Here is a 25,109-nt window from a genome sequence, read left to right as displayed (position 1 = left end):
AGCTGAAGTCACTGGGAGCTAGGAGTGCTCAATACTTCTGAGGGTCACATCCTAGAGGTCAAATTCTGCTTTTAATTACACTGGTGTATATCCAGAAGCCAACAGATTTATTCTGGATATAACTGAGTGGGGAACCTGATCTTAGGTGTTTAAAACACCCCAATATGGAGACACACAATTTAAAAATTTGAATCTAAGCATTTTCCCATTATCACAAGGCAATATGGTAGCAGACCAGGCAATAGGTCACTGGAGTCTTGACTCCCAGTGTCCTATTCTAACCACTAGATACCCTGGGTCTGATTCTCCTGTCATTCCAGTTTTATTTCATGGCTTCAGTAAAGTTACAGCTGATTCACTTCAGTGTAAGTTAAAGGCAAATCAAACCCCCTATATCACACTAGATCAGATCATATATAAATGCAAAATCTGCTCAGTAATTCTAATGATTTCCTCACACAGCTCAGAAAAGCAGGTGATGCTTGGAAATTCAGAATCCAGAACAGATGATGTGATTGCACTGGAAATAGAAGTTAAAGGTTCAACGGAACCATTTCAACTCCTTTTGGAACCCTATATCATTATCATCCCTGGAGAAAACTTTATTGGCGTAAATGTAAAAAAAACATTTAAGGTTTGTTTGCTTCTACCTTTATGTTGTTGTTCAGTGCATGTAACTAGGCTTCATGGGCGTAATGGGAGCGCATATATTGCTGTATTCTAACAGTAGCTTTGGTTAGCCACATTTTTCTGGATTTAACTTTAACCATCAATGTTGCTTTAAACTCTTGGGTTTTATGTTTTTTGTTTGTTCTTGATTCATTTCAGGGAAGGGGTTCAAGTACTATGGTGATACAGGCCATGCAAATAACTAGATAGACCTGTCACATCCTAAAACTGATCTTAGCATGTTTATAGTAGAATGGTTTTGACATGAGTTCACTGTTGAAGATAAAATTGAAACAGTGCAAACACTGAAATACCTTGTTTCTAAGGCAGCACTATTGACAACATATTGGCATTTTGCAGACTCCCGTGAAAGCATAAAGTGCATTATTTAGCTCATTAATTTTTCAATTGTTTTAGATGTGGAATAACAGCAAATCATCCATCAAATATACATGGGGAAAAATCAGTGCACATGATATAGTTGAAGTTGAACCTTATACTGGAGTGTTAGGTAAAGTTTCTGTGCTTTGTAAATAATTATTAGTAGAAATATTTAAATTGTTGAGTGTTACATTAAGAAAGAAATGGTAGAGTGTGATGTTGTCAACATGTTTGTGAAATTAGGGCCTGATCCAAAGCAGATGGAAGTCAATGGGAGTCTTCCCATTGACGTTCAAAGGCTTTGGGGATTTAGCCGTGTAAAGTGGGGAGGAGGGGAAAGATGATGATTATGAAGAAACTGAATTTTTCTTTTCTAGAAGCCAATGAATTCTGTGAATTTGAATTGAGTTTTACTGGAAGCAAACCTGGATATGCCAGCCATAACCTGCATTGTAAAATCGAACACTCTGTGGAGCCAGTTGTGCTGCATGTGGAGGCTGCTTTTAAGGTGACAACACATACAACATTTCAGGAGGATGGGCTGGCTGAGAGAGCTGATAATGATGGGATATAATGATATATGTATAAACATAACCTTTCACCTTTTGGGTGTCTGACGTTTGGTACTATCTAATGGTTGGTGAGTGGCCTATGTGAAATGAGTTGGTGGTCTCAGTCCAATACCTAGAAGAAATCCCTTATTTCATCACTAGTTAGAACTCTTATTGTAATAGGTGTACATAAACTAGAGGGCTGCACAATTCGTTGCTTCTATAGGCTGAGCTCATGGCACACATTGGGGCTCCTTGCATTCTTCCATTCCCCACCACAAGGTCCCTTTATGCTACCCTAACTTCCTCCTCTATTTCAGGGACTCCTTGCAACCCACTTCCACCTACCCCATGCCAGGGGTTCTGTTTGCACCCTATCCCATTCCCTCCATTCCAGCGTCTCCCATTCTCCCTCCCCATTACAGAGGCTCTGTATGCCCCTTCATTGCCCCCTCTGCCACATTCCAGGGGATGTGTGTCCTCCATTCCTCCCTCCCCCTATACCACTGTCCCCCATTCTCCCCTTGTGATGTCAGGAGCTCTTGTGCTCCGTGTTCCGCCATCCCCACATGCCTTCCATACCAGGGTTGCCCATGCCATAGGATCTATGTGTGACGGGTTCTTCCCGGGCTCTCCACCTGGAACTGGGGTACCACTGAGCCCCCTGACCCACCAGCTTGGACTCCCTCTCACACTGTACTGCTGTGACAAGCTACAAAGCCCTCCAGCCTGCACTTTCACCAGCATACAAACAGGTAGGGACACACCCAGCTGCAGTTACAAGCAGGCTCTCTGACCAGCCCTGCATGGGAAGGCTACTCTCAGCTACTCAGGCATGCACCTCCTTGAAGTGTAAACCCAAAATTATACCGTCTTGCATTGCACAGGGAACTGTACAGCGTAAGCTCATAAAATTCACCCCCCTCCCTCAATGGGGAGAGGAATATGCAACAGCTTTTGTTACGCAACAGCCCCTGAGTTATGATTCCCACACACTTCACTCCAACTCACTCGTTTAGATAAAGCAAAAACAAGTTTATTAACTACAAAAGATAGATTTTAAGTGATAAGTGATAGCAAACAGATCAAATCAGATTACCTAGCAAATAAACAAAACCGCAAACTAAACGTAATATACTAATGGATTAGATATGAATAGCAGATTCTCACCCTAAGAGATGATACAAGCAGGCTGTAGTTTCTTAAGGGGCAAGCTGCACTTGCTTTACAGCTTGGAATCCCCAGGTGTTTCATTCACAGGCTAAAAATCCCTTTAGTCTGGGTCCAGCACTTCTCCCAGTTCAGTCTTTATTCCTCAGGTCTTTTCAGGAGTTTTCTTGTGTGGGGAGCGAAGAACACCAGATGATGTCACTACCTGCCTTATATAACTTTTGCATATGGTGGGAATCCTTTGTTCCCAAAGCTTGGTTTCCAGACTGGTCTGTGGAAAAATACTGACATCCCAAGATGGAGTCTAGAGACGTGGTCTCATCACATGTCCTTGTAGAGTCATAGCAGCCATCGTTCACAACCTATTTGGAGCATTGACAGGAAGGTTTACCAGGTGGGGGATAAGCTTCTCCTAAGGCCTGTTGTTTTTTCCTGATGGCCCATTGCTCTGAATTGGCCCTTCCAATGTATTCAAAAATGATACATGCATACAAATAGGATAATCATGTTCAGCAAATCATAACCTTTCCAATGACATCTCACATAACCCGTCTTGCATAAAATGCATCATAATTATGCTATAATCATATCATAATAATATCACTGTGAAGATTATGGGGTGCAGTGTCACACTGTGTATTTGTGTACCTACCCCTGTCTTCTCATGCCAGTACCTCTGTATCCTTCCCCCCATGCCAAGATCCCTGCATTCTTCTCCCCGACCCATGCTAGGGGCTGTGTGTATGCCCCCCCATTCCCTCCCATCGTATTTCTTTTCTTTCTGTCTGGAAGATAAGTCATTCAGCATTTTACACTGTATTGGGACAATAAGCAGAAATGAAATGGGGGGTATTTTTATGCTGGAAGGTGTTAATGGTTGCCATCAACCAGTTCTTCCATTTTTCTCTGAGACAATTACAGAGGTGGCTAAAGCTGCTGTTCCGCTAACCAGATGCCAGGGGCTTCATGTGTCCCCCTTTTCCCTCTTCCAGTTTTCACCAGAGTCAATAGGTTTCTGACCATTGCTGCCTAAAACATTTCTGGACATTTTGAAATTAATTAGGTGTTATTGTGTTTCATACACAGAAACAGATAAATGCCATCAAGTTGAGTGTAAGCCAAATGTATGTGGCACTGTCTACGCAGGCAGCCAAACTCTCTTCAACCTTGTTCTGAGGGAACAGAGACAGGACCCAGGGCTGACACTCTTATAATTAATTAGTAATTTTTCTAGGGTATAGGCAGTGCTCTGAGATAATCCTCGGGTTGAAGTACAAGGCTAGATTTTCAAGGGGCTAAAGTTTTTAAAGGGCCTGCCTCCTTTTTTTTGCATACAGTTTGTACCCCTCAAATAAATGATGAAGAGAAATCGGAGTAATCTAGTTTATGCCCACAATTGGGTAGGTAGGGCACATTTGAGTTGTGGGTGCAGTTTGTGCCCGCAGTTCATTTTTGCAGGTCCAAATTGTGTGGCTGCAAATTGCTGCTACAGACAGGTAGCCTGGGCCTTCGAGAAGTCTGGCCCACAGCATAGGGAAGATACAGGTGAGGCAGTATGGGCAGGCTTCCTCTGCTGTTCCCTGTGCTGTATATGTTCTTTGCAGAAAGGGCCTAATCTAAAACCCACTGAAGTAAATGGAAAGACTCCCATTGACTTTAGTGGGCTTTGGATCAGGCCCGAAAAGAGGATTGCAGTTTTTAGGGTTATCAGAAGCCTTTTCAGGAGTACTAAATTCACATAAAAGTACTGGCATGAATGTCACCCAGATAGTAACGATTCTGTCACCACCTGTCCTGTAACCCTAAGTGCTTCTGTACTGTGCAGTTTTGGCTGAGAGCCCTGACACCAGAAGCATGCTCACTGCACAATGGCCTCAGCCTGGTTACTCCTTGCAGGATAACACCAACAGCTCTTCCAGTCCCGAGTTTCCCCCAAAACCATCTGACCTGGACCTGCAGTATCCAATACCTTTCACTGGATACTGACAGAGGTTGTTAAGCTTGCTGCCTCCAAAGAGCAAAGAGCTGTTAGTTTAGCTGAGGACTTTACCCTTCCGTTTAATACACAGCACTGAGATGGATTGCCTATTAAAAGGAACGTATTTAAATGATAATAAGTAAGAATAGAAGACACGGATATGATTACAAATAAAACAAAACACACTTTCTAGTGACTAAAACTTAACTTCAGCAAGTTACAATTTTGTTGAAGCAGGTTTCTCACCAAAAGTCATTTCCAGCTACTCTTGGTGTGCAGGCCAAGAGGATCCACTCTTCAGGAACTCAAAAGGTGCTGCTTCCCCTTTATCTCCCAGGTGATGGATGCCAGACTGTCACTCTCTTTCTGCTTATATTTACCAAGGTCGACTGTCACCCTTTCAAGAGCCAGGAAGGCTGCATCATAATCATTAAGTTGTCTTCTCCCCCACCCCATGCATTTAGCTTGATGGCTTTTTTTATCTTATATGTAGATGTAATCTTCATTGTCTTCTGAGGTATTACCTGGCTCAGTGTACACTGGAGACATAGGAAAACAGGCCAGGACAGGCCTGTCTAGGACAGGCTGGGCTTAGAGTCTAGGCCTGTCTAGGACAGACTGTTTCCAAAACACCTTTTAAGAACATATTTCCAGCACACATTTATATTTGTTTATACACCACCCATACATTCATCATTCAATAATATTAATGACCAGCATGTTATTGGTTTGCATACCTTACATGACACCTTTTAGATACAGATTATGCCAACAGTGGAGGAATGTGTTTGTATCAGGCCAGAGGTGAGTTATGGTATGGGCTGCCGTCTGCCTGTTAGCATTGAGGGACTCCCGGGCCACAAATGAAATCTCAGTGTAGTGCGATGTATTAGTCAGAAGGATATTTTCTTGATGATTTTATGATCTCTTCTGTATTAGAAACTGAACCTTTGCTTTCTGTTATAAGTTAATGTAAACACAAATCTTAGCTAATGTATGCTTTTTAATCAGGCAATTTCGGTATTGATATCCATTTTAATGTATATTTCTTGGTGTCCTAGGGTCCAGCTCTCTCTATCGATGTTCCATCACTCCATTTAGGTTTGATTAAATTGGGAGAAAATGTGTTAAGTACCTTTGAGATTCAAAACCTAAGTCAATTGCCAGCATGGTGGAGAATGCAAGAAAGTCAAGCTTGCTTAGCTGAAAGGAACGAAGATGTAAGTCGTTCCAAGAGGTTCTTTATAAGACTGGTAATATAGTTCTGTACGACTCTGCCCAGAACCAGCTACACTATCTTCTTTATCATTTGTGTCTCAGCTCCCAGGGCACTAAATTTCATCCCCCAAATCAGAAAAGTAATTTTCAGTTTTCTTATGATGATGAACAAACTGATTTTTGCACATCAAGAAAGTACAGCACAAGTCTTATTAAGTGCAATAATGTTTAGCTATTTTTCTTTGTTTCTATTTATAATGTGCCTAGGACAAATTCCCTGCTGGCCTAATTCTGTGATATGCTGAGCATATCCTCAGGGGCAGTGAATGACCTCAACTCCCACTGCTGTTAATAGGAGCCTCCTGGAAGGATATCAGCACCTTGCAGGATTGGGCCTTATGGTTATTAAACAATACATTTGAAAAAGTGCAAATTTGTCACAAAAACAACTATAAAACTTCATACCCAACAAAATACCAAAAGCATTGTTTATGATCACCTAGAATGTTACGTATCAAATATATTCCATCCACATTCTTGACCCCATTGTTTGTCGAGGAAATCTTTCTTCTCTTAGATAGTATCTGTTGGCCAAGAACTGGCTTAGACATGGTTTAAAATGGTGGTCACACTAATGTTCTTGTGTACCTGTCCCCAGTGCCAGATTTATCTGTCTCGCTCCCCAGAATATTTTGGCACTGTCCATCTTGGTACATTCGTAGCTGTTATGAACAGAGAACTATTATGAACAGGAAGGTGTATCTCTGCCACCCTCACTGAAAACCAGATTTGGTCCCATGTTCTTTCAAGGGAAAGATCTGGACATAGTGATTCATGCCACTGTCATACTCTGCCTGGGGTACATATTAAATCTCTTTGGAGCCTGATGCTGGAAATTTGTTAAGCAAGTACATTACATTGGTCCTTTGTAATCTGAGTTGGCTGCCCATGAGTTTCTGGATTAAGATGATGATTAAGATTGTCTTTGACATATAAAGGCCTGAAACTTACTTACTTTGAAAGATCATGTCTCTCTTCATATTATACAGTTGCAGTTAAGGTCAGCAGAAGCAAGATGGAGGTTTCTTGTTTAAAAGAGAAGGGGCTGCTGGCAGGGTGTTTCCCAGGAGGGCCTGTTTGCTTTGGAACACACTCCCCACTTTGGTCTGTGATAGCCAGAATATGTTGACCTTCAGACCATGCTACAAATCCAGGATTTTGGGGGTAGGGAGGCTGGTGGCAGAGGGTTGACTCTGAGGAGCATAGGGAGCTGTATCGGATATCTGATTATTGCTAGCATATGGTTGCATTTGTGGCTGGATTTGTCATGCTTTGTGTTTTAAAATAAATGTCTAGGGCACCTAGAATCTGGGATAGATGCTTTTTATTTTTATATAAAGAATCATTGTAGGTCCATATCTCTAAAACAAAGAAGGCAAAATTCTGCCCTTCGAGTTGTTCATGTAATTCCTACTGTAGTCAGTAGAAGTTGGACATGATTGTTGGCCAAAATTTGGTCTAAAGACATTTTGTAAGCACAGCTTTCTTGGACAGAATGGGTCAGGCTAGCAGAACTAAATGAGGGACCCTATCTAGTTAATTAAAAGTTACTTCTTACCTTAAACAGTGGAAGATCCATAATGTCATGTGCTGTATTCTCAGTCTCCTGATCGATATCCTGAGTTCTTCAGTTTGGGTCTTTAGCTGCATGGTATGCAAAGCGCTTACCAAACTGAGAACTTGGGTTCAGCATTTTACATTGCCTAGCAAGGTTTTGAGTGACATTCACATCTGTTTCTCTATCACCTAGGCATCCCCATTTACGATTCAGCCATCTGATGGAGAATTACCTCCTTTGGGCAAATGCAGCGTGTCAGTTCTGTTCAGGTCCTTGCTATGTCAACGTCTCCAGACAGTATTAGAGCTAGATGTCGAAAATGGAGAAGGAAGGTGAGGAAAAAAATGGAAGTTTTCCTTTAAGCCATATTTTAGTTTTGATATTTTTGTCTCCTGAAACACCACGGACAATGACCCACACCTGCAGCACTCAGAGCAGTGTAATATATCAATAAGCTGCTCAATTACACATATTGCTAAATTAACACTACCCTCATGCTTCCCAGAATGTCTGTGTAAATTCACTAACTACGCAACAGTAAAACTGGGCCATTTCTGGGTCTATTTCCAGTCATCTTCCTGTTCTTGTTGAAGTTCAGACCCCCCGGGCGTGTCTGGTGTCTAGTCACTTGGTGTTCAGTGACATTTCTGTCGGAGTTCCAGTGCAAGCTACTGTCAAACTCTGTAACCAGACACTGCTGCCGGCAAAATACTTTTGGGAAGAGGTAAGTGACTTTCTACTGTGACAGTGGTGACACCAAACTGGGGGGAGTGGTAGATACGCTGGAGGGCAGGGATAGGATACAGAGGGACCTAGACAAATTGGAGGATTGGGCCAAAAGAAATCTGATGAGGTTCGACAAAGACCAGTGCAGGGTCCTGCACTTAGGACGGAAGAACCCAATGCACCGCTACAGACTAGGGACCGAATGGCTAGGCAGCAGTTCTGCGGAAAAGGACCTAGGGGTGACAGTGGACGAGAAGCTGGATATGAGTCAGCAGTGTGCCCTTGTTGCCAAGAAGGCCAATGGCATTTTGGGATGTATAAGTAGGGGCATAGCGAGCAGATCGAGGGATGTGATCATCCCCCTCTATTCGACATTGGTGAGGCCTCATCTGGAGTACTGTGTCCAGTTTTGGGCCCCACACTACAAGAAGGATGTGGATAAATTGGAAAGAGTCCAGCGAAGGGCAACAAAAATGATTAGGGGTCTGGAACACATGACTTATGAGGAGAGGCTGAGGGAACTGGGATTGTTTAGTCTGCGGAAGAGAAGAATGAGGGGGGATTTGATAGCTGCTTTCAACTACCTGAGAGGTGGTTCCAGAGAGGATGGTTCTAGACTATTCTCAGTGGTGGAAGAGGACAGGACAAGGAGTAATGGTCTCAAGTTGCAGTGGGGGAGGTTTAGGTTGGATATTAGGAAAAACTTTTTCACTAGGAGGGTGGTGAAACACTGGAATGCGTTGCCTAGGGAGGTGGTGGAATCTCCTTCCTTAGAAGTTTTTAAGGTCAGGCTTGACAAAGCCCTGGCTGGGATGATTTAGTTGGGGATTGGTCCTGCTTTGAGCAAGGGGTTGGACTAGATGACCTCCTGAGGTCTCTTCCAACTCTGAATTCTGTGATTCTATGACACAAGATAGGGGCTGAGCTCTGTATTTGCTATCACAATACAAATAATAAAAAATAATAATAAGATAACTTCTGCGATGTGTCCTATGTGTGGTGACCCCTTGATTGGGTCATCAGCAGGAATTAAATCTGGGAACTCTTGCTCTGAAGCAGCGGTACTCACCCCGGGGTCCGTGGCGCCCTGGCAGTCTGTGAGCCCTTTCAGGGGGGCCGCATGGTCCCGCAGCTGAAACCCGGTGCCCCTAGCCGCACGTGGGGCTGAAGCTGGGAGCGGTGCGGGGCTGAAGCCAGCATCCCCCTTCCCCAGCCAGGAGCGGCACGGGGCTATCCCTTGCCTGCACCCTGCGCTACTTCCCTGCCCACACACAGCCCCTAGCTATGCCCTCCCTGCACCCTGAACCACAGCCCTCACTGCACACAGCCCGTAGGTGCCCCCCTGCCTGCACCCTGAGTGGTTTTCATAATTTTTGAGCTGAGTCCCCCCTTTGAGTTATATTTTTTGGTTGCGGCCCTCCACAACCCAGACAGGTTGGGTGGCCTGCTGAGGTGAGTCAGGGGGTGGAGGTGGTGCTCCCTCCCTGGACTCCCCTGTGCGGAGCTGGCCCGAGCCCCACCAGCCCTCACCTCCCAAAGTAGAAGTCAAACTATGCCTATGCCCAAGGGTCCCCTTCCCACCCCCTGCTTTGCCCTGGAGTTTTTATAGCATGTTGAGGGGGGCCTCAGCAAGAAAAGGGTTGAGAACCCCTGGACTAAGGCACAATCCTTTCCCCTTCAGCTAAAGGAGTAACTCTGTTAACTGGGAGCAGTAGATCTATCTTATTCTCTATGTTGACTGGCCACTAGAGAAGCGACAGGACACACTTAGCCTGCATGTTACACAACGTATTGTGCTGTGTCAGGAATTCCATTGATTTATTGGAGTTAATTTATGATTCTGTGATTATATTATGAGGTAACTGAGAAATCCCTCATTCTGGACTTCTATACCACATTTGGGCTTTGGAGGCAGACTTGTGTGGGAAAAGTGTACATATAATAATAATTACTATTAGGGCTGTCAAGTGATTACAAAAATTAATCACGATTAATTGCATTGTTAGAGAATAATAGAATAGCATTCATTTAAATATTTTGGATGTTTTCTATATTTTCAAATATATTGATTTCAATTACCACACAGAATACAAAGTGTACAGTGCTCACTTTATATTATTATTTTTATGTTATATATATTATATTATAATATTACATTATTATTATAAATATACAAATATTTGCACAGTAAAAAACAAAAGAAATAGTATTTTTCAATTCACCTAATACAAATAATGTAGTGCAATCTCTTTATCATGAAAGCTGAACTTACAAATGTAGAATTATGTAAAAAAAAAATAACTGCACTCAAAAATAAAACAATGTAAAATGTTAGAGCCTACAAGTCCCCTCAGTCTTACTTGTTCAGCCAGTCGCTCAAACAAACAGGTTTGTTTACATGTGTAGGAGATAATGCTGCCCACTTCTTGTTTACGTGTCACCTGAAAATTACAACAGGTGTTTGTGTGGCACTGTTTGTAGCCAGCGTTGCAAGATATTTACATGCCAGATGCGTTAAAAATGTCCCTTCATGCTTCAACTATCCTTCCAGAGGACATGTGTCCATGCCAATGACGGGTTCTGCTCGATAATGATCCAAAGCAATGCGGACTGACGCATATTCATTTTCACCATCTCAGTCAGATGCCACCAGCAGAAGGTTGATTTTCCTTTTTGGTGGTTCAGTTCTGTAGTTTCCGCATCGGAGTGTTGCTCTTTTAAGACTTCTGAAAGCATGCTCCACACCTCGTCCCTCTTCAGATTCTTAAACCTTGGGTTGAGTGCTGTAGCTATCTTTAGAAATCTCACATTGGAACCTTCTTTGCATTTTGTCAAACCTGAAGTGAAAGTGTTCTTAAAATGAACAACATGTGCTGGGTCATCATCCAAGATTGCTATAACATGAAATATATGGTAGAATGTGGGTAAAACAGAGCAGGAGACATACAGTTCTCCCCCAAGGAGTTCAGTCACAAATTTGCATTTTTTTTTAACGAATGCCATCAGCATGGAAGCATGTCCTCTGGAATGGTGACCAAAGAATGAAGGGGCATACAAATGTTTAGCACCTCTGGCACGTAAATACCTTGCAATGCCGGCTACAAAAGTGCCATGCAAACGCCTGTTCTCACTTTAAGGTGACATTGTAAATAAGCAGGAAACATTATGTCCCGTAAATGTAAACAAACTTGTTTGTCTTAGCGATTGGTTGAACAAGAAGTAGAACTGAGTGGACTTGTAGGCTCTACAGCTTTACATTGTTTTGTTGTTTGAGTGCAGTTATGTAACAAAAAAAACCTTTATTTGTAAGTTGCACTTTCACGATAAAGAGATTGCACTTCAGTACTTGTGTGAGGTGAATTGAAAAATACAATTTCTTTGTTTATCATTTTTACAGTGCAAATATTTGTAATAAAAACAATAATATAAGGTTAGCACTGTACACTTTGTATTCTGTGTTGTAATTTAAATTAATATATTTGAAAATGTAGAAATATATCCAAAAATATTTAATACATTTCAATTGGTATTCTATTGTTTAAAAGTGCGATTAATTGTGATAAAAAAATTGAGTTAATTGCGTGAATTAACTGTGATTAATTGACAGCCCTAATTACTATTAAAAAAAAAAGTAATGGACAAAAGCATCTAAGTAACTGAACGTAGTGGAATTAAAGTGCATGTAAAGTGTGTCCAGACTCTACATATCAGATCTATCATTTTCCTGAAACATATAGATTCTCTGTGTTGCTTCATCCTGATAATCATTTCCAATTTGGAGATGAATTTTTAATGGAGTAGATTTCATCACAGTTAACTGAATGTTCAAGTGTTTATCCTACTTGATAGCTTATCGGAAGTCAGTCAGCTTTCTGCTCTGCCAGTGTCTCCCCAAGAAATGGCACTTTGGGCCCACATGAAGAAAAAGAATTGTGTATAGAGCTAACAGCTAATATTATGGTAAGTTTAAAAACTGGTCTAATTTTAATAGCACAGAGAACACTGGGATTCTTATTTCAAGACCATGTGGCAAAAACAGTATTTGCAAGTACAGTACAATGCAATTGTGCATAGAATCTGTCTCAAACTGCCTTTCAGATATGCTTTATAGACTACATGATTGAAGACAGAAGATAATAATATGATTTAAACTATAGGCACCTTAAATTGACTTTGTAATCGGCTTGCTTGCTGCTTTGTTTTATTTTTTTTTCTACTATGCCCTTTTCTTTACACTTAATGATTAATGCTGCTTTTGTAATATACAAAACTATTTTTGACCTTTATTCTTAATACATATTAAATTGATTAAATTTTACTTTATGGTCCTGAAAACATCTTCCTTACATTAATTCTCACCATTTTTCTCTCTCATTCTAAGGCTTGGCTACACCTAAAACTTAGGTCAATCTAGCTCATTTCTCAGGGGTGTGAAAAATTCACACCTCCGAGAGACATAATTGTCACCCTAAACCCTGCTATAGACACCATTAGGTTGACAGAAAAATTCTTCTGTCGACCTGCCTACCACCTCTCATCCTCTTGAGAGAAATGGGAAAACCCCTTCCGTCACTGTAGCAAGTGTCTACACTACGGTGCTACAGCTGTGCAGCTGCAGCGCCATAACTATGCCACTGTAGCATCTGTAGTGTAGACATATCCTAACTCTTCCTTACCTGGAAAAACTTAAAGGAGGGAGGTCAGAATTAATGTGTCCAGACAATGAGCTCCATTTCCACAAGCAGTCCTGCACTGAAAAGACAGGCTTCTACCAGAAAATGTGGCAAAAATCAGTAATGGTGCATTTTTAGGTTTACAGTATTTGATGTTGATGCAAAACATACAGTAACATCAGCAAATTTTTAATTTGGTATCTACTACCAAACAAATCTGATGCAGTGTTTTGGTAGGAAATCCATGTCAAGCAACCTGTAAAACTTCTCAGTCTTCCCCTGCAATTCTGTTGGTTTTTTTAATCCAGTAAGATTTTTACCTGTTTTACTAATACATTTTTGATGATGACATCTTTCGTCTGTATGTTTGACTCCATTTACAAAGAAGATGTGACTTTCTCCTGTTAGGATGAGCTGAATGACCTTACCCTCTGCTGTAGCATAGAAGATATGATTGAACCTCTTTTTATGGGCATTTCTGGCCAAGTAAAGGGACTGCATGTCACATACTTGATACCTTGTGACAGTAACGTTACCAGGTAAATGAAGGTGTTATAAAATAATCACCCAGACTTGTTTGTTGGTTTTTAACATCTAATACACTGTAATAGTCCATCTATATTCTGATTGAATATCTTTGCTTTCTCTGCTTGGAGTGAAAGAATTAGCCCTCTCGCTGCCAGCCAAGGGATGGGGATCCTATGCCCATCATACCTTCACAAGCCAAAGTAACTGTCTGCAATGTTTAAAATATGTAAATTTAACTCTCAGATATGGATATTAAAGTATTGAGTTCTATACCATACAATTTAAGATCAAATATCCTGGGCTGTTTCGAAGTTTTCCTGCCACATTGCCAAATCTGGTATGTAACAAATGCAACTCTCCTTGATAATTTCAAAGCCTACGTCTGCCTGGTATTTTTAATTGTATCCTTGTGATACCTAACATGACTACTCTGTTTCAGGATGTACTTTAAGTCCTTGTTGTTTCTTTTTTTCAGGTGAGCCAGAAATAGTTTTAATTTGGCAGATCAGCATAATCACTACACCTGAAATAAATTCCTACAGGAATATAATTGAGGGAAACCAATACTGGCAAATGCTGGTGGTATAAATCTTAGGCTAGCTGGTCCTTTTAACAAGGGACATCAAAATTGCCTTATGTTGGAAATCTCAACTCTGCCTAAACTGTTTCTATGCTATGAAGAAAGAGGAGTGCTAGCTTTAATATCTGACGTCACTTTTATCTTTAGTGATGAGAAGCAAATGTTACGAAGTCCTCAAGATCTTCTATTGGACTTTGGATCTGAAGTTGCATTGAAGAGCATAGTAACACGCCAACTAATACTTACCAATCATACTGGAATCGATGCTCCATTCACACTAGAAGCTGAATATTTCAGTAGCTGTCCAGTTACCACAGAGGAACAAGGAAACAGTCTGTAAGTTGTGCCTTTTTTGCTAATGAATCAGATTCTCTGCCTGATTTTCCTTTCATGTTGCTGTGTAAATTTGGAATAATTTCATTGAAATGGAGGTATACTGGTGTGAGGGGACAATCCCCTATTGCCATGCCACTTCGTGCAATACTGGGTGTTTCTTGAGTTGACTTTGCTTTGCTTATGAGAAATGATGAATCCTCTGGCTGAGGTACTATGGTTGCAGGCCATCAACTTTTGCAGGAAACACAAAGGGCAGGATTCTCATTTGGTGTAAATAGCATTGCACTATTGACATTAGTGGAGCTATGCTGATTTACACCAGCTGAGGATCTGGCTTACGGAATCCTGAACTTGTGTCTTGGCATTTAAATGGCTTCACATATAAAGAAGCTATTTTAAAAATTCATTTAGCAGGTGATTCTAGGAGGTCTGTCTTTGAGCAATAGTTACCCACAATCTAGGAGTTTGGTTGAACTAGCTTGTAAAGTTAGCAAAGACTTGTGCGGCTCACGGACTTATCATTGAGTCTTTTCCTTTTACAAGCTCCACAGCCAGCCTGGTGAAAAGAACAGCACATACCAGAAGAGATGGAGCCAAGAGAGCACAATCAGGTATGAGAAAAGCTATTTTTATTGGCCAGAAAGATATCTCCTCACAATTGGCACACTCAGCAACAGCATTTATGGAAAGAGGGCTGAATGGAAATGGAAATCCCTTTATATTAGAGTTTGGGCCTCCAGGACAGGACTGAAACATACTGGTGGACATTGTGGGGCTTGCCCACAGCATTCAGTGTCTAGTCTGTAGATAGAGGAGTCCAGGCCCCAGGGCAGTCAATCTGGTCCTTTTTACAAGCTCTAAAATTTAAAAAAATTAGGCCAAATTCCAAGCTGATTTCCATCCCCTGTAGCCTCATTGATTTTAGTAGGGTTGGATGGACTGACCAGACAGGATTTGATCCTTTGTTGTTTATTATTTATATTGCAGTAGCTCCCAGAGGTCCTAATCAGGAAGGTTCACAGCTCCGTTGTGCAAGGTATTATACCAGTACAAAGAATCAGACGCTGATACCCTTATTCATCTACAGGAGCACCTTACTTCACAAGTAGCCATTGAGACTACTTATAAAGTAAGGTGCTATGAGTGAGTAGTGATATCAGAATCTAGCCAATAGCAAATGAAACATAATTTAAAAGATGCGATAGAAGGTCTACTCCCAGGGGAATTCTGTACCAGTGCGCATGCGCATAATTCATGTGCCACAGAAAATAACTTCTGCCGGAAAGTTGCTGCAGTTACACCTTTTGCCCACCAGGGTCCGCTGTGGCTCTAGAACAGAGCAGACACTCTGGGGCCCTCCCCTGCTGCTATAGGGAAGAGAAAACACTGTGTTCCTTGCAGCGCCCTGCCTGTGGGGCCAGGACAGAAGACAGGGGATATGGGTGGACAGGCAGCGAGGGGCACACGGGGCTGGTGGGGGCATCACAGACTAAGGGCTAGTGGGGCAGGACAGACAGGCGCAGGACCACATGGGGACAGGGGTAGATGTGCCTGACTGAATGGGAGAGGCTAGGAGTCAGCAAGGGTCTGTCTGGGGGAGAGGCCCCAACTGCCTAACAATCCTGCCCTTCCTCCCCCAAAAAACCCTGTTTCATATTTCTCCCACCAACAACCCTCCAGGTACACTCCCAGGATCCTTTTTTCCTCAGCTCCTCTGGTACCTCTGACTCCCCCAAGCCTTTGCCCTGCTTCTGAGGGGTGTGGGAAATAGGGTCTGTATTGTCATTTAAATTAATTACTCAGAGTTCTATATTTATATGCCTAGTAAGGAATCTATTTGTCAAAAAACATTTCCTGAATCTTTTTCATTGTCTGTATTGTTACAGACATACTGACTGACTGACAGGAATTTTGAAATAAAGTACCAAAAATAATGTAAACTGGTGTGATTATATTGTTTTATTTTGACAAATAAAATATGCAGAATTTTGCATAATTTTTAATTTTTTGGCGCAGAATTTCCCCAGAAGTAAATGCCTAACATTAGTTCTCACGTTGTATCCTGTGATGCACTTCCACATGGTCCATGGAGCTGCATCTATGTCAATAGCAGAGCATCTCTGTTTTCAAGAAGTGATGCCTCCTACCACGTATTATCCAGTCAGGACCGTCTTGGGGTTTCTGGGACATTTTTTTGATCAAGTAAACAAACAAGTCCTTATCTACATCTGGAGTGCTTGCTAAATATCTTAGTCAGGTGTTTGTTAGATGTTTAGATTTCCAGACGCTACCACAACTAGAGGGCTAGCAGACATCTAGAAATAAATAGGTAGCATAGATCACGAAGTTAACCAATCAGTCACTCCAATCCCATTGGAGTCAATTTACTTTCATCTTACCAATATTGCTTTTTCATGTAATCAAGCATTACATTTGTGACAGAAAAGTGCAGAACTAGGAGGCTGGCAGGGGAGGTTGTCCTTGGAAGAATCTTTGTCTTAACAAGTGATCCGTAATATAAAAACAGATTGAGAACCACTGAATAGGAAGCTGGAGTGAAAATGATTTGATTCTAGAGCAGTGGTTCCCAAACTGTGGTACATGTACCCCTGGGGTATGTGAGACACCACTGGGGGGTATGCAGGAGAAATTGTGTAATGGTGGATTTTATTTATTATTTTATTTATTGCATTTTCATAATAGGCTACTCAGACGAAGCTTTAAAATTCTGTGGGAATTTGTTATATAAAGTACGGTAGTTAATTTACTTCAAGATGTACCAGTGAGAACACAAATACACAGAGATGCTGACGTACAGAGCCCTCACCTCCAATCACTGTACAGCGCAGGTTCAGTTGCCCAGCAACTGTCCAGTCTAGTCTATCTGAGCTCAGAACTTAGGGTTTTTTTCGGTTGTATACATTGCACTATACCTATATCCGTATATAACAGTGAAATACAGACAGATGGCTAAAGACAAATAGTGTTAAGAAGAACACACAAAGTATCAGTGATAAGAAGGGTAGGGGTACATGGGCAGCTGGTAGATCTGGAAGGGGGTATGTGGGCTGCTGGCAGCTCTGGAAGGGGGTATACAACAGGAAAAGTTTGGGAAACTATTCTAGAGGCTGAATTCTCAACTTTGTAAATAGGCATAGCTTCACTGAAGCCAGTGGAACTACCCTGATTAATACCAGCTGATGATCTGAACATGTATTTTGTTTGAAAAACAAACCTTATTCCATTTCCTAGAAATCTTATCAAATGCTCTTCTATTCTTTCAGCATTTATGCTGGCATTACTGTCTCATGGGAGAGGAGTGGCTTTCCATGCCCAACCTTCCACAGGAACTCTGAAAGCCTTCCAGCAGCTAATTATAGAAATAACAGCTTATAACAACATGTGGGGAGAGTACCATGATGATCTCATCTGTAGGGTAGGTGAGGCTTTTTCTTCTGATAACCAAATCTGCATGGTCAGTTTGAGGCCAATTGTCTTTCCCCAAATTCCTCTTTGCTAAAACACATTCTTCTGCTTGTCAGGATTTCAATGAAGATTCAGAGTAGCTTTTTCTAGACTGTTTCTTTTGACAAGGTTTAGTTGACAATTGTCCTCTCCTGTTAAAATGTATGGATCTGGTTTTGGCCACATGTTGAAGGCCTTTTTTTTGAGAAGGCTGTAACAGAGTTCCACAACATAGTTTTGTTCCATCTACAAAATCCAGTTGTAACAGTCGCTACTCGGCTCCACCAACCCAATATGTTGTGCTGTTGTGCCTGGTGGAAGGGCTCTTAGGCTTTGTCCACACTGGCACTTTGTCGGCAAAACTTTTGTCATTCCGGGGTGTTAAAAAACCACACACACACACCCCGAATGTTTTACCGACAAAAAGCACTGTTGTGAACAGCACTTTGTCACCAGGGAGCGCTCTTCTGCCGACAAAGCCACTGCATCTCGTGGGGGCTGGAAGTTTTTTGTCAGCAGGAGAGCTCTCTCCTGCTGACAAACAGCAGCTACATGGCGTGCCTTTTAGCGGCATGGCTGTAGCGGCAAAACCGTGTTGCTAAAAGCCTCGTAGTGTAGCCATAGCCTTAGAAAGGCATTAAGCAGAATGACCAATAGATTAGGTACAGGACTTTTCTGGTGACAAGAGTCCTCATTAGATCTCTCACTTCACTAATGTCCTTTAAAAGAGAGAGTTAAAAAAAACTGAAAATCCATTTGGCTCAAAGGCTACGATATACTTTAGTAACCCACGTTCTAAGGTAGCATTTAATTCTAATTGCCAAGATGCATTGTTTTTTCTTAGGTGGGAGACTTACGGCCTACATTAATTCCTATGCAAATGACTGTGAAAGGTTGCCCAATCTTCTTGCAGATGACAGGACCCCAGACTGAACACCAAACAAAGATACCAATAATCAGGTATAGCCCCCCAAATGCTGTTTGTAAGGACGTCAGACGTTTCAAATGCCATTAGACTATGCCTACAGTGTTCATTTTTGGTCATTTGCTGTTGTTCAGTAAGAAGGCTGATAATGTTCAATGGTATATTTGTCAAAATACAGTGTGTGCTTTATTTTGTTTAGACAGTCAAACATTACACTAAGGCCTTATCTGATGTAGATAAGTTTAGCATACCGCTTTGTTTGTGTTTCCTAGCATGACTGTAAAATGCCCTGTTTCCATATACAACATCTCCTAAATCCTTCATCAACCATGCTACCAACCATTCTTCCAGACTGTTTTCTCGGGGTTTAATACTGATTGAATTTCAGTCATTCCAGGCTCAATTGATTCAGGGCCAGCATGGACAGAGATCACTGGCATGCCAGTACCAATGGTGGAAAAAGTCCTGCTACTCCTGTCACTGAGGAGGTAGCCTCTGCCACTCCAACGCTTCTATTGACTTCTTTATCCACCATCTTTCATAAGCACATTTGCTCACACACACGAGTCTGAGACAACTATGTCATCAGAATATGGAGGGAATGGATAATGGAATGTAATCTGAATGTACAAAATAACTTTGTTTCCTAGATTGACTGTAGATTATCTGGTTTCCAATACAACAAACTGCCAACAGTAACTCTTTAAGCTGATCTGTTTCCACTTTGTTAATGACTCATTTAAAAGAAAAATTCTTAGGAGTTGACTTAACAATTGCACATTGTAATATTAACTTATTCCTCCTTTCCAGGTTTGGTGCTCATGTCTCTGGTGGGGATACTGTCACCCGCTGCATCAGACTCAACAACCCCACTCCCTGTGGTAAGGCTGGTTTCATATTCTAAGATATACGAGCTAGGCTGGGATCCATGGACCTGGCTAGACTGTGTCTAGTGCAAGACCAGTGACAGGCAAAGATGGGTTTAAGTCACATTTACGCTCTTCTGATCCTTGAGGAATCCCTGACTGGTCCTGAGAGTAAAAAACTTCCACTTAAGTGCACTTGGCATCCGTGTGTCCGTGTGCCATTGTCAAACTAGTCCACTTTTTCTCAAGGGCCAAAAAAGCTATGTTATTGTTGGCCTGACTAAGATTAATAGTTCTTTCCTTTTTCATTCAGACATTCGCATGGACTGGAAAACTTACAATCAAGAAAAAGATCATGAGAAGCTGGTGGACCTCTTGCTGTTTTATGGCCCTCACTTTCCTATGAAGAACGTAGAGGAGAATGAGATTGAGTCAACTGCGAGCGCCTCAGAGACTGAAATTGTGTTAAACTGGGATAAAATTCCAAGCAGCCCAGACACCATTTCTCCAGTCTCCTTCGTGACAGATGATGTAAGGTCATGGCAGCCTGGTTTTCTAAACCCCATTATCAGAAAAGCGAACAGAATGCTGGGAATCATTAGGAAAGGGCTGGATGATAAGACAGAAAATATCATACTGCCTCTGTATAAATCCATGCTACATCCATATTTTGAATGCTGCGGGCAGATGTGGCTGCCCCATTTCAAAAGATACACTGCAATTTGAAAGGTGCAGAAAAGGGCAACAACAATGGTTAGAAGTATATAACAGCTTCCATATGAGGAGAGATGAATAAGACTGGAACTTTTCAGCTTGGAAAAGAGATGATTAAGGGGGATATAATAGAGGTCTATAAAATCATGACAGGTGTGTAGAAAGTAAATATGGAAGTGTTATTTACTCCTTCTCGTAACAGAAGAACTAGGGGGTCACCAAATGAAATTAATAGGCAGCAGGTTTAAAACAAACAAAAGGAAGTATTTCTTCACACAAGGCACAGTCAACCTGTGGAACTCCTTGCCAGAGGATGTTGTGGAGGCCACAGGGGAAGTTCCAGAAGATTGGAAGGGAGCTAATGTGTCATTTTTTTAAAAGAGGTTAAGGGGTGACTTGATTAGACTATAAGTACCTACTTGGGGAGCAAATATTAAATAAGTGGCACTTCAGTCTAGCAGAGAAAGATATAACATGATCCAATGGCTGGAAGATGAAGCTAGACAAAGTCAGACTGGAAATTAATAAATTTTTAATGGTAAGAGTAATTAAAAATTGTTAACAATTTATCAAGGGTCATGGTGGATCCTGCAACACTGACCATTTTAAAATCAATCGGGATGGGATGTTTTTCTAAATGATCTACCCTAGGAATTATTTTGGAGAAGTTCTCTGGCCTTTGTTATACAGGAGGTCAGACTAGATGATCATAATGGTAATTTCTGTTCTTAGAATCTATGTATCGGTATTAAACCAACACTATTTTTTGTTTTGAAAACATTAATCTAGGAAGCCATGGGCTGGAATGCTGCTTTGCATGATGAGCAAGACACTCCTAAGGCTCAGTCTTGCTGTCATCTGAACAGCATTGGGGTACCTGACCTTCCATTGATTTCAGTGGGAGGTCAGGGCATCCAGCGTCCGCAGGAGTTACCCCGAGTCACAGTGTTTAATGGGAGAAACCAGGGTTTATGCTGGAAAGTGAGACAAAATGATATTAGCTATTTTTGCTCTCTCCTTTTGTTTTGAGAATGATGGTTCTGCCTTCCCATAGTCCTGTGCTGAATATGTAACATTCCTTACCCTTTCATACCTGTAGGAGTCAGATGTAGACAACAAGGAAGAGAAAGGAAGGAGTGATTCTGAAGTCTGGAGACCAGTAAATAATCAAAAGAAAATAATCTCTGTCCTTGTACAAGCTCATGAAGGGTTTCCTTCTGACTATCCCTACTGTATAACTCCTACACAAATCGTAAGCTGTGGCTCTTATGTGTCCTTATAGTTTGCAAATAGCCAACTGTATAGGACTGGGGAGACGGGACAGAAAGGGAAGGCTTTTCATTGGTACAGGGCAAGAGCAGTGGAAAAACGAAATCTTAAAGAAGGTGTGGAGAAATACTTCTGCAGACCTTAGGAAGTCAACAGGATAACAATGGTCTCCAACAGACTTCCCAAGGTCCAAGAAGTCCAAGTACCAAGCTCTGGAAGCAGGTCCTTTGCCCTGTGAAGAACAGGCAAGCATAACTGGCTGAGCTTGAATGCAGGCCTTTCGACCTCAGGCTGTCTTCACAGGTGACTCATCCTGTACAAATATACTGTATAACTCATACTGCTTCAAAAATAATTGATGCAAAATCAATTAGGGACCACAAGATCTAGAATAAAATATGCTCAGAAATTTGACAGGAAAAAAATGACAAACAGTTTATTGGAAACAAAGTTATGAGTGTGTGTGTCCATACATCAAAAATTTGAACATTAATGAACTTTTAAAAAAACCCACCACATCTTAAATCTTGGACTAATCTAGCAGTGTATCAATTTTCAATTCCCAAATGTAAGAAACTTCTTTGCCGAAGGGTTAAAGTACATGGTTAGACTTAATAAAAGAAAATTTTAAAGGGGTCATTTGTAAATTCTTGGAACTCAACAGTAATTAGAAACTTAACTAAGTTCTCAGAAAATTAATTCAGTTTCTTAAAACTAATTTAGTTATTTTGGTGCACGTGTATGCATGGACCCCTTTATTTCAGAATAAAAGTGGCTAAAGTTGAGTGTACCCACATAGATTTGCATGGAAATAGTTACATTGGTTTTAATTCATATTTTGTCATTTTTGTGCAAGTCTGGGCATAGAGCAGCCCAAAGAGATTATGTATGCTTTAACTGCAAAGCTCAATGCAACCTTAGATGTAGATCTGTTAAGATGCTTCCATAATGCAAAACTGCTCATTTGCTTTAGCTAAATGTCTGTATAATATTTTGATTCCAGGTTGTTCCTGCAGGTGGCAGTGCCTCCATCCATATTTCCTTCACTCCACTCACGTTACCAAAGCTCATTAACAAAACGGAATGTGAGGGGTTTGCATTGGGTTTCATGAGTCTAGACAGCAAGGTAAATGTACTAGCACAGCTAAGTATTTAGCTAAGTGGTATTGTCACTTCCGTTTGCTTCTTTCTGCACTGAATGCTGATCAGTAACAGTGAAGCTATTTTATTATTTATTCCTTACAACATGGGGAGCAGGTGGTGAATGGTGATTTCTGCTACTGATTAGCTAATAACGGCACACACAGCTAATTTATACTAAAACCGTTTTTAATAAGGAAATAGGGAATTAGGACTTAGACTCCTGAGTGCTATTCCCAGCTCTCCCTCTCATTCACTGTGTGAATTTGGACAAGTCACCTATCTTCTATCAGACTCTTCCCTGGTGAAATTGGAGTACAAGTTACAGGCTGCTGCAAAGCTTAAATAATGTTTGTAAAGAACTTTGAGATCCTCAGCTGTGAAGCACAAAGTGTTATTAACTATAATAAAATATTTAGTAAAGAAATTTTATAAAATTTTAGAACATATGAGTTGCCCCCATATTAATGAGAGGCTTTCACCTAATTTATTAAGAATTTTTGTTTGCATTCAAAATGCAAATATAGCTCAGATTCTGCTATTCACAGAATTTTTATAGAGGTAGCATAATTTACTACAAAGAATAGGCCAAACACTGCCAGAGTTCATCTATGGCTGACAGCTTTGAGAAACACCCTCTCAGATTGAAGTTAGTGCTTCAGCTTTGACACATTAGTCTGATCCTCATGTATTCTTCCTTTTCTTATCAGCTTGCACAAGGGATACCTGGCAAGGTGACTCGTTCATATGGCTATGGAGTTGCACCATTCCGAATGGACTTGCAAGCTTTTGTAAAGCCTGCTTTGTGAGTACAACAGCTCCGACAGGTCATAAACTTACAGTAAACAACTAAATGAAATCAGAGACTAAGGAAAGGGTTCTAACAGCCTGTGATTCCTTACGTTCAGGTTAACTATAGAAATGGATCATGATGGAGGAATGGTGTTTCATTCCATGGCAAGTGATCTCATACCAAATCAACCCCTTTCTGGAGTGAGTATCTAACATATTACTATATTAAGGTGTATTTAAATATACTGCTCAGCTGTTAAGATCATTCATGGCAACACTCACATTGCTGTAAAATAATGTTTTTACTGACCACGTCCTGGTGATGCAGTGTTAAATGTTTACCCACAACGCAATACCTTTATTTTTTTTGGTAGACTACAAACTAGGCCAGAGGAGACTAGAGTATAATTACCTGTAAGTCAAGAAGGGAGATGTTATTTCAGGAAGACGGCTATTCTGTGTTAGGTTAATTTACCGTAGTGATCTTTTAAGTATCAAAACAATTATTCATTTTCAGATTTTAAAAGATTCTGGAGCAGAATGAAGGTGATTTAGCTCCCAGCATGTCTGTGAATTTTGGTGATTCACAAAGTTCTATCAAATTTTGTTTTTAAACCTTTTATTATATTTTTATTTTACATTTTAATCAAGAGATTCTGAAGAACCCACACTGAGAAAAAAGAAAGTGGTTTGGGGAAGGATCTCCAAATCTCAGATGCTATGGAATGGCTCGAGAGACTAGATAGCCTTCAAGCCTCTGGAGGGAATTCAGATTGAAAGTAGTTTAATAAATACATTCTCCTTCAGGTTTTGACAGAGTCAGTCCTTACTCACAACCTGAAACTCACCAATTCCACAGAGGCTCCCCTGCACTTCAGGATCCTTCTATCTGTGCCCTTCACTGTGTCCAGTATCGACCCCAACAGGAGCCTGAAAACATCCCACAGCGACAGGGAGGAGCAAGGGAAGCAACTTCTACTTCATCCACAGCAAAATGTGCTGGTAGGTTCAAAAAAGCCCCTCAGGCCAGGACAGTTTAAGGCTTGTCAACCCAGTGCATTAGTCCGCACTAAAGGGGTGTCAATTCTATTGCACACTAACTGGCCCACATGGACCCTGCTGGCATGCACTAGCCGTTCCCTAGTGCATGTTCATGTAGTACTATTTCAGCAGGGACTGGTGTCCACTCTGGTACCCACTAGAATTTACACCTCTCTAGTGCAGATTAATCCTCCATGTAGACAAGCCCTTAGTAATTAGTATACAAACATGGCCTAGGTGAACTGCAAAGCTTTGGGGAGGAAGGAAAAACACAATTGTACAATGGTGCTTGTTATGCTTTTCTTACTGGCAATGTCCCACTGAAGTCACTTTGCAGGAAGCACTAAATCAGTATCAGAATATCATAATGATAGATGTATTTACAATGTAAAAGAAAATATTTGGCTTTCCACTCTTCCTTTCAAGGCCTGAGCTTCCCATCTGCTAACTCCTATGTTAGATGACAGGG

General features: G+C 41.2%; 1 protein-coding gene across 6 annotated transcripts in view; it reads left to right on the top strand.

Moving 5' to 3' along the window:
• Positions 1-25,109, top strand: part of DLEC1 (DLEC1 cilia and flagella associated protein) — a 54,551-nt gene that overhangs the window by 24,857 nt on the left and 4,585 nt on the right. For 5 of the 6 annotated variants that reach the window (XM_048837476.2, XM_048837473.2, XM_075126030.1 and 2 more), the window contains 19 exons: positions 463-634; positions 1,087-1,180; positions 1,428-1,558; positions 5,811-5,969; positions 7,778-7,917; positions 8,156-8,309; positions 12,161-12,271; positions 13,393-13,523; positions 14,240-14,428; positions 14,972-15,039; positions 17,713-17,864; positions 18,738-18,853; positions 19,629-19,699; positions 19,998-20,215; positions 21,498-21,650; positions 22,671-22,793; positions 23,518-23,612; positions 23,716-23,800; positions 24,407-24,601. In XM_048837476.2, coding sequence (XP_048693433.2) covers positions 463-634; positions 1,087-1,180; positions 1,428-1,558; positions 5,811-5,969; positions 7,778-7,917; positions 8,156-8,309; positions 12,161-12,271; positions 13,393-13,523; positions 14,240-14,428; positions 14,972-15,039; positions 17,713-17,864; positions 18,738-18,853; positions 19,629-19,699; positions 19,998-20,215; positions 21,498-21,650; positions 22,671-22,793; positions 23,518-23,612; positions 23,716-23,800; positions 24,407-24,601 — 2,557 coding nt within the window. The remainder of the gene's footprint in view (positions 1-462; positions 635-1,086; positions 1,181-1,427; positions 1,559-5,810; positions 5,970-7,777; positions 7,918-8,155; positions 8,310-12,160; positions 12,272-13,392; positions 13,524-14,239; positions 14,429-14,971; positions 15,040-17,712; positions 17,865-18,737; positions 18,854-19,628; positions 19,700-19,997; positions 20,216-21,497; positions 21,651-22,670; positions 22,794-23,517; positions 23,613-23,715; positions 23,801-24,406; positions 24,602-25,109) is intronic. The other variant, XM_048837474.2, reaches the window with a different exon arrangement.

The sequence above is a fragment of the Caretta caretta genome, chromosome 2, assembly GCF_965140235.1.
Source record: "Caretta caretta isolate rCarCar2 chromosome 2, rCarCar1.hap1, whole genome shotgun sequence".
Taxonomy (NCBI): Eukaryota; Metazoa; Chordata; order Testudines; family Cheloniidae; genus Caretta; species Caretta caretta.
Note: the sequence above shows the minus strand (reverse complement) of the source record. Positions and strands in the feature narration are given on the sequence as shown.